The following is a 16,469-nucleotide window of genomic DNA, read 5'->3' on the forward strand; positions in this document are numbered from 1 at the left end:
TACCAAAAATAGTGTTTTGTTGTGTGTCTGACGGACGAAAGCTAAACCAGTTCCACACCACTGAAGTTGCAGCATTTTTACAAACCAATTCTGGTTCATCCGTTTCATTCAACGATCTGCTTTCGCCGCCATGCTTTTTCCGACGTGTGCATATGAAAACAAAGGCACTGCACATGCGCGTTTTACCCATATTCTATTGCGATATTTCATTTTTCTATCGTTGCCCAAAATTATACCGGTATTACCGTGAATGGTATGATATGGCCCAGCCCTAACAGCCAGGGCTAATTTTCATTTATATTTCTAAACTTTTTGGTCCCTGTAGTTGTTCGCTCTGCGTGTTTCTCCTGTTTGTACAGAGATGTGTGATCTCGCCATTGGACAAACTTTACCCAAATGAAAGAAACAATTTCACCTGTTTGTGAGGGTTTAGGGTTGTCACCTTCTCACAGTGCCCAGGTGTATTAAAGGTTTTCGATTTAACCATCATCAGCACCTTTGTCTGCAGTATAAACAGAGAGATCTCAGTGGTCATGGGAACTTAAAACCCAGATTATAAATCCATCTAATCATATTATAATAATAAAAAGTTTCTCTCACACAGACGTCACCATGAGAGAATCTAGAACAATGGCACGGCTCATCATCTTTAATTAAACTCATTATGAAACATCAGTGAGGACAGAATGGAGCCTTGAGGAACACCAATGTGTGACTTTCAGTTCACGTCACATCTTCATCCCACTCTATGATTTCAGTCTGTTAATTTCCCCACCTTCAGCTGCAGCTCTGCTTCAACCTCTCCACCCATCTCCATCACTGCCTTCGCCTCTTTCCTTCACGCTCGCTTGTCCTCCTTCCCTTCTTTTTCTCTCTTTTTCCTCTCTGTCTCTGTTGCTGTGCCTCATCACCCCTCTCTCGCTGTTTTCCTCTTTATCTTCTGGAGCCTCCTTTTGAAGTCGTGCTGCTGATGCAGTTGCCATGGCGACTACTGGTGGAAAGATGAGGGCTCTGTTGCAGGAGGAGAAAATCAGCAGAAATCAGCTGCACCCGAAGGCCTCGCAGACTCTTTAATAAGTTGACTTCAGTTCAGAGTCGGCGATGTTCAGTCCCAATGTTTCATTGACAGAAATCCAAAATGTGTTCGTTTTTTGCTGACGGTTGCTCATTTTTCTGTGTCTGCGCAGTCTGAAATGAAGAAAAGAACGCTTGACGCCTGTAAATGGGTTTGACCTAGCAGCGAACAAGGACACGCCGCCCTAATTCTCGGAAAGACATACGTGACAGAAACACTGACAGAGAAAAAGAGGCGGGTCCACGTCTGCAGATTTGTTTCTGCCAGATAGCTTCACAGTTTTTAATCTTTTTTGCCGTTCAGACTCATTAACTGGTCCCTTTCTGTTTTAAAATGTTTAAACTTTTGAGCAGGACTGGGTGATTAATCCAATTTATTATCAACAATAAAAACACAACTTGTAATCATCAATAAGTACTTAGATTTAAAAATTAAACCTGAGCTGCTCTAAAATTGATCACCGTAGATCAATCAGATGATTGGAGCGCACCTCTGCACGTTTCCATGTTTGACTCTTTCTGTTCTGGTGTGTGATCACATGACGCCGGCGGTGTTCATTGCTGTTTAATGGAGAACCTGTTTCAGGGAGGTGCTGTCTGTTAGAGGAGGAGGAGGAAGAGGGCTCGCTCCTGTTGGAGAAACAAAGAGAAGCGTGTTGTTCTCTCTGCAGGAAAACTCTGAATGAGCAATGAGGTCGGAAAATTCTCTTCATCCAATCAGAGCCTGCGAGGCTTTAATGAAACAGGGTAATTACGGCCATAAATCACCGACCTGCAGCACGTCACTCCGCGGCGGCTCCTTCACCTCCGCCTGCTCCTCCCTGTTCTTTCTCTCAGCCGCTCGGTGCTCTGCTTTTATTTCTGTTACTGATGTGTTTCTGCTTTAAAGTCCAGTCCTCTGTTTACTCTACGGACTCAGCCTCTTCTGATAAATTACATTTTCCACAAAGAACTCACATTTTTCCTCCAAGAACAAACAAAAACAGCCGGGCTGAATTTGAAACTGTGGAGATGTGGAGCAGTTGGTGTAGCCTTCACGTTTTAAGAAAAACTTAATGAAAGTCTGAAAACAGCAGAGCTGTGAGGCCAGATTGCATTTAAGACAACACAGTTTACCTGCTTTTAGCTGGCATGATTCGTGCTGATGGCAGCAAAGGTTTGTAATAAGAGACTGGGACTGATAATAAATCCTTATAAGAAGAAAAACCTTAAAATAGCTGTGCTACAACTATCCAGAGAGCCCAGCTGGCTTTGGGACACATCCAAAGGTGCTTTCTCAGGTGAGGGTGTCCAGTGTTAATGACCCAAACACACACACATCCACTACTCCAAATGAATCTCACTGTTGTGTTATTTGTGTGAATCTTAAAGCTCTCTGTTTCCTTCTGGCCTGCCGGCGAATACCTTAAAGAGAAATGGTTACTGGATGCGCTTCACCTCAGCACTGAAATCTGTATAAAAAGACTAAACTGTGGCCTGACGGCAGTATCCCAGTGGTCCCAACCCGTAAATTTGAGTGTGACATCTCAACCTCCAACATTTAAGTTTAACCACGCTCACCACTCTGCGCCTGTCCGCTGAGCCCCAAGTGACTCTTTCGGTGGACTGAAATGAGGAGACTCGGCAGGTTTCAACTGGGGTGTAACGTTCCTTCGTTGGTGTGCACATGAACCTTCGTTTTTACAGATGACAGCTGTTACATCGCTCTGAACCAATCAGACTCACAGATGCAGCCATTTGAATCTTTCCTCAGGGCTGTGTTGGCTGTAGGTTCATGTTCAGCCTTTTTGATTTTTCCTCTTTTTAGTCAGCCAAAAAAGAACTGGCGAGTAGTTCCTCCTTGTAGTTTTTGCAATTTTGTACACTAACGAGTGAATATTCAGGTTTTTTCCACCTCTGTACATGACTTACAGTCAGCTCTTGTTAATCAAAAACAGATGAAGCGCAGCTAGAAATCCATTTTCTCTGCACCAAGGTCCATGGTGACCTCTCTGTTCAAGGTTTGCCGTGACGTTCGCTCCTTCAGAAGCTGCTGACTCAGTGCAGTTTCCACTCAGCTGTGCTGCTTTGAGGTTAATGTGCTACAGCTGAGACGTTTCCACCTCCTTGCCTTATTATGGCGTCTGCTGAAGGAGGCGTTTACGAGCCGGCGCCAACGAGCAGCCACGGCTGTAACGATTCACCAGAACACGAGTAAGAAATAAAACAGAAAGCTAAAGTCCAACGTGCATCAGAACAGCTGCTAGTCGTGGTTGGTTCACTCAGTGCAGGAACATATGAGTTTCTGTCAGTTTACTGTGTGGCAGGTTTTGTCGGAAAAGACTAAACTATGATCATAAATCACAGAAGTCAGCTGAGGTTGTGTCTTCAGTTTAAAGCACTCGGCCGTTTTCTGTCCTTAGAAGTCACTCGCGTTGATGCAAACAGGTGAACAAGTGTGAAAAACGTCCAACAGGTGTTTTATCATCTGCTGCTCTGTGCTGTCTTTCAGGACCTCTCCGGCTCCATCGATGATTTGCCCACTGGCACAGAGGCGGTGGTGAATTTGGGGGGATCGGGCTCCGGCAGTGCTCAGGGCGACCAGGGGACTCCAGCCCGTTCTCCATTCTCCCCGCACGTCTCCCCTCGCCTCCCTCCGCCACCTCGCACCGGACCCTCTCCCTCCCCCTCCCCATCCCCCGCTGCCACTGGCAGCCAATCGCGATCCGGACCTCTTTCCCCCACCACCAGCGGACCAGGTGGGAGCACAGTTATGAGTGTTATCACAAGGTCCTGTGATGCGTTTGATGTTCCTGTGGAGTCACAACTCTGTGTTCTCCCAACTGTTTGTTTCAGGCTCTCAGATGCCCCCTCAGGTCTCAGGTCCTGGTCCAGATGTTGGTCCCCATTCCTCCCAGTCTGCCATGACTCAGGACAGAGGTACAAGTCACCAGTATAACTGAGTTATTGTAGACTAGCCAATCATTTTAAATCTTTGTATGTGAGCGTCTGAGGTTAAACAAGGTTTAAGGTTCATGGTTTCTGAGTTTTTACAGTCTGTCATGTTAGCTAAGCTACTGCTAGGCTAACCTTGTCATTTCCCCCACCACCTTTATCTTCATCTCCAGGTTTCCCACCCACCATGCAGCGCAGCACCTCTGGGTCTCAGTTTGGGCCCCAGCAGTCCTCTTCGTCCATGACCCCTCACCCAGGGCCGGGGGGGCCAATGCACCACAGCTCCTACCAGCAGGCCGGCCACTCCTATGGGCAGTACGTACCTCCAGGTAGGTTAAATCACAAAAACACTTTATTTTCTAACCTCTCACTGCATCTCTGATAACTTGTCTGGTCCTACTCAGGTAACTACCCGCGGCCCCCGCATTATGGCGGGCCAGGCCTGGGCGCGGGCTCCAGTCTGGCCAACAGCCTGGCCTTGAATGCCAACAGTCCCATGCACGGCCAGGGCCCGTCCACCCCAGCGGGCCGTGGTCCTGGCCCCGGGCCCAGTGTGGGTGGGCGGCCTTACCCTGCAGGAGGAGGCACATTGGCCCCCACCTCACCTAGCATGCCTCAGGCCACCGGGCAGGGCATGGGGCCCCCGGGACCCAACACCAGCTGTAAGCCACCTGAGGTTGTCCCCACCACCGGACCCGGTGCCAACTCATCATCAGCACCGTCTACAGCAGCCAATCAGAGCAGGTGAGTCGACTAAAGTGAGGTGGCCTGGTCCTCACAATCATCAGCAGCTTTTAAATATAAATCTGTGAAATGATGCTGTTGGTTCTTAATTCATCCTAACTTTTCTTATTGAGGGGTTAAAAATTAGAGTCAGTTTAAATCTGCTCAAACCTCCCAGTGTGTCCGTGGAAAACTCCCAGAGGACGAAGCCGGCGCTCCTGTGGAGCCGACTGAATTGTGATGAAGCTTGTTTTTGATTTTTGGGCTCAGACTGATGAACGTTTGTTCCTTCTCTCCCTCCATCCTCCTTCCATTTTTCCAGACCTCCCTTCGCTCGTTCACCCATCTACCACAGCCCATCCTGGCACACCGGTCGACCTGCCCTCTCTCCCACCCTCCACCCCTCCCACCCTCTTACCCACCCTCTTACCCACCCTCTTACCCACCCTCATCAGCACCACTCCCAGCAGCTCAGTGCCAGTGCTCAGCCCCAGCATCCTGCTGTGCAGGCCCCCTCTGAGCATTATGGGTAGGTTTGTTAGCAGACAGCTGTGAGGGTCTGCTATAGGTCACAGAGGGTTAATGACACGTTTTACTAACTACTTCTTCTGTGGTTCTGCTGGCTGCTGCTGCTGCTGCTGCTGCTGCTGTTTTATACCCACAGCTGAAGCTAACAGTCACAACGTGTTTCAACTTTGATTCAAGCTCTCTTAAAAACATCATCGTGTTCTTCTTCTACAATGCTTAAATGGTACCAGCGCCACCTGCTATTTATCCCACCAAGCAAATTTCTAATATAAAAACAGCAGTTTTAAACTGGACACTGGATTAATATTTGTGCTGGATGGAAACCTGCTTGGGTCAGTGCTCTGACCTGCTAAGCCCTCAGCTCTGCTTCTTTGGCTCCTTTAACAACACAGTTCCAGCCTGTTCCACGCATTTGTAATGGTCATTTATCCTTTTTCCTCTCCAGGCAGGGCAGCTACCCGGGCATGACACCGCTGGGTGCAATGGGCCCTGGAGGTCCAGGAGGCCACGCAGGTCCTGGAGGTCCTTACAGTCAACAGCCAGGGAGTAACTCTGGGAGGATGACGCCACAGGGACCCCCCTACAGTGCCCCACCATCAGGTAGGAACGCAGACCTGAGCACCTGTCAGAGACTGGTTGGACGTTGCGGAGGTTATGAATTCTGATGTCTTGGTCTTTCAGGCCCCGTGATGATGCCAGCTGAAGGGATGGGTCCACACGCAGATGCCAAGCAAAGGGTGGAGCTGAGCAAAGAGGGTGTTGGTCCTGCAGGAGAGCCCAAACCCAAGGTTTCTCTCTTTGGCTTTTTACTAACCAATTACAGCAGCTGCTTGGTCATGGTTCTGGGCTTTCTTCTCTGAGCACGCTCAGACAGATGCACGAGCGCCCAGTCTAACGTGAGAGCAGCTTAGCCTCTTCGTAACTGAAGTTCTTCTGATTTTACCACAGTTTAAGTCGGAAGTTTATTTGATGATGTCATTAAATTGCACCTGTCGCAGGTCCGATGCTAGCAAGTTAACTGCTGTTTTTTACACTGATGTGATGAAAACGGAAATAATCCGCAGAGAATTTGTAAAAAGTGATAAGCCCGTCTGAGCGTGTCGGGGACGGCAGGTCTGTGGGCGGTTCCTGTAGGAAGTGATCCAATGAACTGCTGAACCATCAGTGCCTTAAGCCCCGCCCAGTGCTGATGGTTGGCTCCTTGTGGACTCTAACATACTTACCAACCTGTCACGTGACAGTCAGCAGTATCCTTTAAAGAGTTTACCTTGAGAATGGTTATTTCACTGCATCTCTGAGCCTCTCCGTCGGTCTGTATGTGTGGACGGCCTTTAAGGCTTACTGCCGTGAAGGTGAAGGCTGTGTGGCAGCAGATGCTGAGCTGACGCTAACGTGCAAACGGGATCTATTTGTGTTTGTGAGAATGAAGCTGGGGGTAGGAGAGCGATTCCCCCAAGTTTCACCCTTCCTCTTGGGCAGTTCTTTTCATCATGGCTGACAGCACTGATCAGTTTACTCCTAGCAGCATGCCACTCATTACACCTGAAGCCATCTTTGCTTCATCAGCTGGTTTGGAAGAGTAACAGAAACCCAAAATAACCAACACGAGGCGGAGAGCGGCGCTCTCTCTTCTCTTGTCTGTTTCTTCTTGTTTTCTTCACTCGGCTGCAGCGTTTCTCCTCCTCCTCACTGCTCTCTCTGACTCTCTTCACCTCGTTATCTAACAGCGAAGTGTCGGCCTTGATCACATCTGCCGCCGAGCTGTTTGTGGCAGTCGGGGTTACGTGAGGCAGTTCAGGTGATGAGCGGAGGCTGCTTTGTTTGCAGGAGAGTCTCAGCTTGGCTTCCTCATTAGACGCCGCCGCTGCTAATTTTTCCCAGTTTGTGTTTCATGCGGAAGCGGTTTGACACTCCACAAGTTAGGTGATGGTTTTTATGTCAACTGTCAGAGACACTTCAAAATAGATGTGAGAAAACAAGGAAAGTGAAGCGAGTCGTCTGTTCTTGTTTCCTCGATAACGAGAGGAAACCCGATCGGCGTAAACTGTCACACCTACAGGAGACGGCTTCATCAGCGCGAGCATTTATTGAATCTGTGTTGAGTGACATTTTATACAGGACGGGTTTTATGCTTGATGAGCACTGACAGGTGGAGAGAGCTGCTAAAAGTCACGTTTCACTGAAATGAGAACATACAGGATGATGACAAGAGACGCCGGAACAACTCTGCTTACAAACGTGCTGCTTTTTTTGTGCGTTTCCCTGATTTGTCCTCGAGGGCCACCATACCAGGCTATGTGGTTAGTTTAGCAAAGGCTTCACATCCAGAGCAGCACACACCAAAAACCAAGGAGAACCAACCACACGAGTGGGTGTCTTCACTCCTTTTCTGTCGTCTCTAACAAAGACACACACACACACTTCAGTGTTCGCTGTAATTAACCAGAGAGCAGCGGCTGGTTCTCTGCAGTTAACTAGTTGTTGGCAGACATGTTGTTTCTGCTGTCAGCTAACTGCAGGTGCTCCAACCTAGACTGCTGCCGGCTGTGAGAATGAAAACCTGAAGAAGAAACAACTCCTTCTGATATGTGTGTGTGTGTTTGTGTTGTATCGCAGGACTACAGCTCACAGTGTGTGTCCCAGCCCCCCACCCCCTGCCCTATGTCCCCCAGCTCGGCCAGCCTGTCGTCCTGTCACGGCGAGGACAGCGATGGCATCAGCAGCCCCGCCTGGCTCAGAACGCCGAGCAGCCCGGTAAGCAGCATAACGCACAAACACAACAACAGTTTGCACTAATTACATCGACACTTCCTGCTGCTCGTGGATGAAAAACCTCTGACTCCGGATCCCGTCACTTGCAGACGGTTTTTTTCAGACACAAACTGCGTGACATGAATCCACGTGGTTCAGATGTTATTTTGTGTCCATTTCTTTATCATTCATTGAGTTCATTTGCTTAATTTCATGAAATGTAGCATGTGAGCAACAAAAGAAACAGGCCTGAGGGGTGGGGCAGTTGGTAGTTATATTAAAAGTCACAGAAGATCGTTCTGTGGTTAACGTTCACGTCTGAACAGGCTGCAGGTGATGTCACAGTCATGCAGGCGTCCACCTCATCTGGACTTCCTGTTTTTTGACCTGTTTCTGGAGATCAGAGATTTTCGTAGGATGTAGCAGCAACAAGCTGAGGGTTGAGGTGCTTCTCCCTCCACGCCAGCAACTGCTGCCACGTTGACCTCTTGGACTCTGATTCAGAGTTTCTGCTGGATGTTTATTAGTAACGTGGACAGATCTGTCTGAGTGGTTTTAAAGTGCCGCTCGTGACTGATGTGCTGGAAACTGTCACCTGTAGACAGGTGTGGGTGTGTCGGTCTTATTTAGAGGTTCCTTTGCAGCTCTGACATGTTGGCTCCGCCTCTGATATGTAAAGCTGAAGGTGCTGTCTGTGTCTCTGCAGAAGCCCAGCGTGGCCACCATGACCAACGAGAAGATCACCCGGCTGTACGAGATGGGCTCTGAGCCAGAGAGGAAGCTGTGGGTGGACCGATACCTGTCTTTCATGGACGAGAGGGGCACGCCCGTCCCAAACCTGCCCGCTGTCGGGAAGAAGCCACTGGACCTCTGCAGGCTGTACCTGGCTGTCCGCAACATTGGAGGACTGGCCATGGTGAGGCAGCACTGATCCTCTCTCTGTCTCTGTTTCCTCTTCTTCCTCCTTCAGGGTTCAGCTAATGCCTCATTCATTAGGTCGTGGAGATCGATCGGTAGATAAATTTGGTGGTGTGTTCCTGCCATCTGCTTGTCTCTGAATCCGTGTTCCCGTTGTGGCTCTCAGGTGAATAAGAATAAGAAGTGGCGGGAGCTGTCATCCCTGCTAAACGTGGGGACGTCCAGCAGCTCAGCCAGCTCGCTGAAGAAGCAGTACATCCAGTACCTGTTCGCCTATGAGTGCAAGATGGAGCGTGGCGAGGAGCCACCGCCCGAGGCCGCAGGGCCCGCCGGAGACACCAAAAAACCTCCGTCACTCCAGGCCAAGATCCAGCCGCCCTCCCCGGGTAAGACAGATCTTCTGACACCGGAGAGGTTCACACTCAGCTTTGTGTCTGTTTCCAGCTGAAAGTGTAAAAATCAGAAACGAGAGTGAGACTGTGAGAAAGGAGGTGTTACTGATGCTGCTGTAGGGATCACACACACACACAGAGTCGATTATGTAACACACACTGCGAGCTGTCAGGCAGGCTGGAGGAGAGTGTGAATGTAAACATCAGTGACCTCATACTGACCTAATTTCCCACGATGCCGGTCTTGCTCTCTCTTCACTGCAGAGTTGTCTCTTTGTTTTTGTCCTCTCAGTTTCCTTCTTTATATTTGGTTTCACAGACACACCAACACCAAAGAAACACCGTAGACTGATGAGAGCGCTCTGAAAACATTTCGAACATCATAAATTTAACTGTCAAATCACAGAATGATAAATAAATGATATTAGAGTAAGTGAATATTTTGCAGTTAAAATGTGATTCATTTTGAATTTGATGGCAGTAAAAGTAGGACCGCTCCGTGTTCTAAGGAGAACAGCTGCTGGACTTTCACAGAGGAATGTCAGCAGTCCTGGCTCTGCTTCGTCCTGTTGCCGGTTTCATGATGCTCCAGATGTTCTCCATTAGTCTGACCTGAGATCCTTTTCCCCTTTGCCTCGGTCCATTTTAACGAGCTGTGGTGCAGAGGAGACGGCACTGTTTCTCCATCGTGGCCACACGTGGCTTCTTCTCTGCATGATGGAGCTGTAACATGACGTGTGGACAGCACGCCGAGCTGCTAGCAGACGCTGTTTCTGGGTGTGTTTCCGAGCCCGTGCACTGATTTATCACAGAGTGGTGAAGGTCACAGCTATCGGCCACATCACTGTGCACAGAGATTCCTCCAGACTCTCTGAGTATGATGATGATGTCATGTTCTTTAGATGAAGTGATTTCCACAGTGAAGAACAATATTCAGTCTGTGGATGCACTTTTTGCATGTTGGTGAAGTTCTGCCTCTCTAAGATGCTCTTTTTTATGCCCGGTCATGTGACGGACCTGATGCCAAATAACCTGATCAGCTGCTGAATGTTGTTCCAGCTATTTTTTTTCCAAGATATATCTTTTATGGTTTAATGTGAATAAAATTTGAGTTCATGCTGGACAAAAGTTCAGAAATGTCACAGGAAATAAAATGTCTAAATCTTCAGTTTCCAACCAGAAAAAAAAAATTAGCTTTGAAGCGTCTGATGTACCATCTGATATGGTTGGAATATGAAGCTGCAGTTATCAAATCGATCAAATGTTTGGTTTGTAAAATGAGGTTTGAGGCGACTTTATTTATTTTGTCTTACAAGACGCCAACAAACCTACAATGTTCCCATAAACTGTTTGAAAATATAAAATTCAGTGATTTGTAGGTTGATTAGACAGCAGCTGATGAAGAAGGCGAGCTCTGGTGTGTGGTGTGATGTCACATGATGATGTAACACTGGTCTGTATCTCTGCAGCAAACTCGGGCTCTCTGCAGGGTCCAAACACCCCTCAGTCCAGCAGCAGCTCCCTGACCGAGGCCCCCGGAGACCTGAAACCCCCAACCCCCGCCTCCACCCCGCACAGCCACATGGCCCCCCAGCCTGGAAACAGGTAAGGGCAGAGCTTCAGTGTTAAACACACCTGAGCAAACTGCACATGAAGAACATGAAGAAGCCACAACAGAGTGGAACTTAAAGGTTTTCGTTTGCATCACGATTGCACAGCTGAAACTGTGATGCCTCAGAATTACACATCAGGCTCAGTCTATTAGTGCAGTAACCTCACAGGAGCCATGTTATTGGTCACATGATGTCACTAAAAAGGCTCCAGAAGGACCAGCTCAGGTGAAGCTAGCAGACAGCTAGCAGTTACAGCTGCCTCTGTTGCCATCCATCTGCAGGTTTTATGCTGCGTGTGGAGGTAATGATGTGAACCCGAACACTTTCATGTGACTCTCATGTCTGTGTTTTATGTTTAGGAGCGTGGGAGGAGTCAGTGTGCAGGACCCATTCTCTGAGGGCAGCGATCCAGCCTTCCACAGCAAACGAGGCCTGGGACCCGGCGGTGCTCCCTACCAGCAGGGAGGTGGTCCAGGAGACCCAATGAGGATGCAGTATGATGCCAACAAAGACCCTTATGGAGGAGTGAGGAAGGGTGAGGAGAGAAAAACTGAGGAGGACGTGTTTGTTTGAGAACCAGGAACACTAATAACACTGTGTTTTCAAGAAGCAGTAATCCGTGCAGTTCTACTGTATTTAGTCCACTGCTTCCCCCTGGTGGTTGAAGCTTGAACTTTCAGTCTGACTTCAGTCTGACTGCAGGAGCTGCTGCAGATTATATCACATTATCATACATCACCACCGAGCCAGTTTCACATCAGGGTTCATAGTTTAACACATAGCTCAGGATCAGTGTGTCTTTCTGGGGTTCACAGCAGGTTTTTGGTTCTGCCGTCAGGTCTGGGTCCCGGCGAGGCCTTCAGTCCCGGTCAGATGCCCAGCGGTGGAGCCATGCAGGACATGTACCCCCGTGGGCCACCCTCTGGACCGCTGGCAGGGATGGGCCCCAGACCCCAGTACCCCTACAGCCCCGGCTATGAGCGCAGGTGAGATTCTGCTCAAGATTTAAAGAAGCGTTAGCCCCACACAGATGTGAGTCTGTCTGAACTCAGCCACTGTATTCCCACCAGTTAGACTAAAGAAATGTCTTTCGTGTTTCATAGGAGTCCTGTTTTTCTGAATGTGTTTAAAATCTATGAATGAAAAAGTGCACATAACTGTGAGTGATTCGGTTTTGCCCTGCAGCACGTCTGCTGTTTGTACACACACAGTTTGGTTTCTTTTTGTTTGTATTAAAAAGTTTAGCCGTGTAACTGTTTATCATCATGGCACAGTCAACTCTATGAACCAATTATTAAAAATGTTTTAGAAGAAGAAAGAATCTCAAAGTGCAAACAAGGCTTTAAAAAGTCTATGGGGACAACTTTAAACACGGGAAACCAGCTGAAGTGTCTCTACTGCAGGAGTTCACCTGTTTGTTTCCCGTAGGCCGGAACATGTGATGGGTCCTGAGGGAGGCATGGCGCCCCCCGGAGGCCAGAACAGCATGGGTCCGTCTGCAAACGAAGCCAGCATGTTTCCCACCAACAGATTCCCCCACCAGAGGTGAGAGCTCAATTATAGAGCTTTCATGTGATGTCATCAGAGAGGAGGGGCTTGCAATTGTTTGTGTGACACTGTCTGTTCACGGGAGATTTGATCCAAATATCAGATCATAGTCTTAACCCGGCCAAGTTTAAACAGTTTAACATGATTATGTGATCATTTAAGTTTCCTGTGTTGGCTCTTCAGGCACGGCCATGACGGTTATGGGCAGCAGTATCCTCACGGCATGGCCTACAGTTCCCATCAGTCCCTGTACCCTCAGCAGCAGGTGAGCGCCTCCTAAACGAGTCCCGATTGGTGTGATAAATCACGTCACACGGTCTGGGGGTACTTCAGGTCTGGATTCATTTCTGGTGTTTGTCTGCAGGGATACAAGCGTCCAATGGAGGGGTTGTACCCGCCAGCGAAGCGTCACGAGGGCGAGGCGTTCGGCATGCAGCAGTATGGCTCTCAGCAGCCCGACATGTTCCCCGTCTATGGGGGAGGAGGTGGGGGCTACATGGGCCCCGAGCGCCGGCCCATCCAGGGCCAGTACCCATATCCTTATAGCCGAGACCGCCAGGGTCCCCCGCGGCACAGCATAATGAGCTCAGGGCCGGCAGCGGTGTCTGGGGGGTCCGGGGAAGTGCCGCAGGCCAACATGTGGCACCCCAGGACAGATATGGGCTATACGTACAGCCGGCAGGGTCAGGGGCCCGCCTATCGAGGGGATGACCAGGAGAGCAGGGCTCCACAGGACGACCAGTGGGCCCCCGGTCACCCGAGCCAGCGCCAGACTCCATACCCCCCCCACTCTTCAGCCGCTACCGCCACCTCCATTCCTCCCCTGCCCTCCCGACAGCCTCCTGCCTCTTTCCAGGCCACACCCACCATCCCCAACCACGTGACCCGCTCTCATAGCCCCTCCACATTTCCCCGGCCCATGGGGAGCTCGCTGTCACCCAACAGCGCACCCTACCTTCCCTCCATGAAGAAACCACCAGTGCTGGGAGCGCCGCAGGGACCGCCGACCTCTCAAACCGTCCCACTCATCAACAGGGAGGTCAGTTTCCCCCATGGCTCCGTGGAGGCCACGCCCCCCAAACTGAAACCACGGCGACGGCTGACCGCTAAGGACACAGGTGCGGCACACACACAGAGACACGCACATCAGAGGGAGTTGTTTCTTCTTCAGGCTTTCATTCAGCCGGCAGGCAGCCGGGGTCAGCTGACACTCACTCTGTGCTGTTATTGGTCAGGAACCCCAGAGGCGTGGCGGGTGATGATGTCACTGAAGTCTGGCTTGTTAGCAGAGAGCACATGGGCATTGGACACCATCAACATCCTGCTGTACGATGACAGCACCGTCGGCTCCTTCAGCCTCCCGCAGGTCAGACCCTCATCTTCCTCACTGCTCATCGTCCGTGTGTCTGATGTCTGTCAGTCTGACCTTTCTCCTCTCCCTCCTGCAGCTGCCGGGCTTCCTGGAGCTCATTGTGGAGTTTTACCGCCGCTGCCTGATCCAGATCTTCGGCATCCTCAAGGAATATGAAGTGGGAACTGAGAGGCGGAGTTCCCTGCTGGGGCCCCTCCCTGAGGAGGAGGAGGTGACAGAGGAGCTGCCAGCCGCTGTGTCAGAATCCGACGGCCCGACAGCGTTGGAGCAGAAGATTCAGAGGTGGTCAGCTGAGCAGGCGGAGGACATGCCACCACCGCTGCTCATGCCTTCTGAGGAGGAGGTGAAAGAACCTGTGGTCAAAGAAGAAGCACAGGTGAAGGAGGAGGAGCACATAGCGGAAGCAGAGGCCCGCCTCCAGCAGGCCAGCAAGTACGACAAGCTGCCAATCAGGGTTGAGACCGGCGATGGGTGGGAGGAGGTGGAGGAGCGCTGGGCCAAGTTGAACCGACCCAATGGCTTCATTAGCGGCCTCCTCCACTGGAAGGCCGGAGGAGGAGACTCCACCACTCACATCCTGACACACTTCGAGTCCCACACAGGAGACTTTGTCCCTCTGCACCCACCCGAGTGGGAAGAGAAGGCAGAGGGACAAGAGGATGAAACAGGCAAGGAAGAGCTGGGCGGAGGAGAAGAGCAAAACCAGCCAGACGGAGGAGAAGGTAAGACCTGAAGGGAGGAGATATGGATATTTATCAATATTATCACCAGTAAAATGATTCAAGTGATTATTGATTGTCAGACTTTAAAGGAAACTTTTTATCACCTTAATCCTGAAACTATGCATCCTCTAACTTTATTACATTTTGCAATTTTACATCTACAATAAATAAAAAATACATAAAATTATATAATTTAGTGACGGAGGAATAAAGTTACATTAAATACAAATTTTACATTTTCAAAAAGTTTTATGTCACAGTATTTTAAAAAAAATTAATTTTTCTTTAATTGCAAAATTTTAGTACTTAACATCATGAAGTTATGACTTCTTTCTCAATTTTAATTTCATGGAACATTATGTTTTGACATTTATAAATTTACATTTTTTGCAATTAAAAAAAAAATTAAATCAATTTTTAAAAATTTACAATTTGTTCCACCACCTCTGTTGCCCCTTTAATCTCACTCTGCTCTCTTTGTCCGCTCAGAGGTCAGAGGTGAGGATTCACAAGCTCAGAGTCCCATCAACCAGCTGGAGGATGAGCCTCGCTGCTGGGATGAGGCCCCGCTGTCCACCGCTGAGCCGTGGCAGGACACGCTGGCCAAACGCTGCGTCTGCATCTCCAACATCGTGCGCGGCCTCTCCTTTGTGCCCGGGAACGACGCCATGCTATCACGGCATCCTGGGCTGCTGCTGATCCTGGGCCGGCTTGTGCTGCTGCACCACCGCCACCCCCGCAGGAAACGGACTCCGCCCACCTACCAGCGGGAGGAGGAGCAAGGTCTGGCGTGCAGCCGGGACGAGTGGTGGTGGGACTGCCTGGCGGCGCTCAGGGAGAACACACTGGTGACGCTGGCCAACATCTCGGGCCAGCTGGATCTGTCACTGTACCCAGAGAGCATCTGCCTGCCTATCCTGGACGGGCTACTGCACTGGATCGTGTGCCCATCTGCCGAGGCGCAGGACCCGTTCTCCACAATGGGCGGCTTCTCGTCGCTCACGCCACAGAGACTCGTGTTGGAGTGTTTGTGCAAGCTGAGCATCAAGGACTGCAACGTGGACCTGCTGCTCGCCACGCCGCCCTTTAGTCGCCAGCAGAAGCTCTTCTCCACACTGGTGCGCTTGGTGGGCGAAAGGAAGAGTCAGGTGTGCCGAGAGATGGCAGTGGCTGTGCTTTCCAACCTCGCGCAGGGCGACCCCACGGCGGCAAGGGCGGTTGCCCAACAAAAAGGCAGTGTGGGCACACTCATTGGCTTCCTGGAGGACTGTGTGGCCATGGCCCAGTACCAGCAGAACCCGCACAGCCTGCTGCACACTGCTGTGCCGCCAGAGCCGCCCAGCATCAACATGATGTGCCGCGCCGCCAAAGCATTGCTGGCCATGGCACGGGTGGAGGAGAACCAGACGGAGTTTGTTCTATATGAGAGCCGGCTGCTCGACATCTCACTGTCGTCCGCACTCAACTCCTCTGTGGCGGCCATCATGTGTGAAGTACTGTTTAAAATCGGCCACTCGTGACACAAACACCACCACGGAGCGTGCTCAGTAGCACTGTAAGCAGCTCCGCCCGTGTGACAAACTGGCTCCTATTATATTTTTATTTAAGAACAGAAAAGAAATGTTTTTACGTACAAATGAATATATATAGAATCTATAAAGCTCCGACTCCATCTGCAAATGTTTGTTTGGAATTTTTAAGTAATTTTAATACAAAATATTTAATACTTGTATTTTTAATTTTCTAATTGTTTTGTCGGTTTGTTGTTTCGTTTGAACCAAAGTGTGACTGTGGCTCGGGTTCCGGCTCTCTTCAATGTTTTTTTTAAACATTCGTGGTTGTTCCTTTCTGTTTGCAAGTCTGTTTTTTTTTTTTGTTTTGTTTTGGGTTTTTT

At 49.8% G+C, this 16,469-nt stretch overlaps 1 protein-coding gene across 2 annotated transcripts in view; it reads left to right on the forward strand.

Annotated features, from left to right (window-relative positions):
- Positions 1 to 16,469, forward strand: part of arid1b (AT-rich interaction domain 1B) — a 34,677-nt gene extending 18,208 nt beyond the window's left edge. The window contains exons 5-23 of one of the 2 annotated variants that reach the window (XM_006793431.3): positions 3,566 to 3,812; positions 3,910 to 3,993; positions 4,182 to 4,337; positions 4,413 to 4,752; positions 5,054 to 5,260; positions 5,705 to 5,859; positions 5,941 to 6,047; positions 7,876 to 8,013; positions 8,717 to 8,926; positions 9,095 to 9,314; positions 10,790 to 10,925; positions 11,293 to 11,468; positions 11,772 to 11,919; positions 12,362 to 12,478; positions 12,665 to 12,746; positions 12,846 to 13,599; positions 13,717 to 13,847; positions 13,930 to 14,575; positions 15,065 to 16,469. In XM_006793431.3, coding sequence (XP_006793494.3) covers positions 3,566 to 3,812; positions 3,910 to 3,993; positions 4,182 to 4,337; positions 4,413 to 4,752; positions 5,054 to 5,260; positions 5,705 to 5,859; positions 5,941 to 6,047; positions 7,876 to 8,013; positions 8,717 to 8,926; positions 9,095 to 9,314; positions 10,790 to 10,925; positions 11,293 to 11,468; positions 11,772 to 11,919; positions 12,362 to 12,478; positions 12,665 to 12,746; positions 12,846 to 13,599; positions 13,717 to 13,847; positions 13,930 to 14,575; positions 15,065 to 16,095 — 5,085 coding nt within the window. In that variant the 3' untranslated portion in view covers positions 16,096 to 16,469. The remainder of the gene's footprint in view (positions 1 to 3,565; positions 3,813 to 3,909; positions 3,994 to 4,181; positions 4,338 to 4,412; positions 4,753 to 5,053; positions 5,261 to 5,704; positions 5,860 to 5,940; positions 6,048 to 7,875; positions 8,014 to 8,716; positions 8,927 to 9,094; positions 9,315 to 10,789; positions 10,926 to 11,292; positions 11,469 to 11,771; positions 11,920 to 12,361; positions 12,479 to 12,664; positions 12,747 to 12,845; positions 13,600 to 13,716; positions 13,848 to 13,929; positions 14,576 to 15,064) is intronic. The other variant, XM_006793432.3, reaches the window with a different exon arrangement.

Source organism: Neolamprologus brichardi, chromosome 15 (assembly GCF_056152115.1).
Source record: "Neolamprologus brichardi isolate AB-2024 chromosome 15, ASM5615211v1, whole genome shotgun sequence".
NCBI classification, from domain to species: domain Eukaryota; kingdom Metazoa; phylum Chordata; class Actinopteri; order Cichliformes; family Cichlidae; genus Neolamprologus; species Neolamprologus brichardi.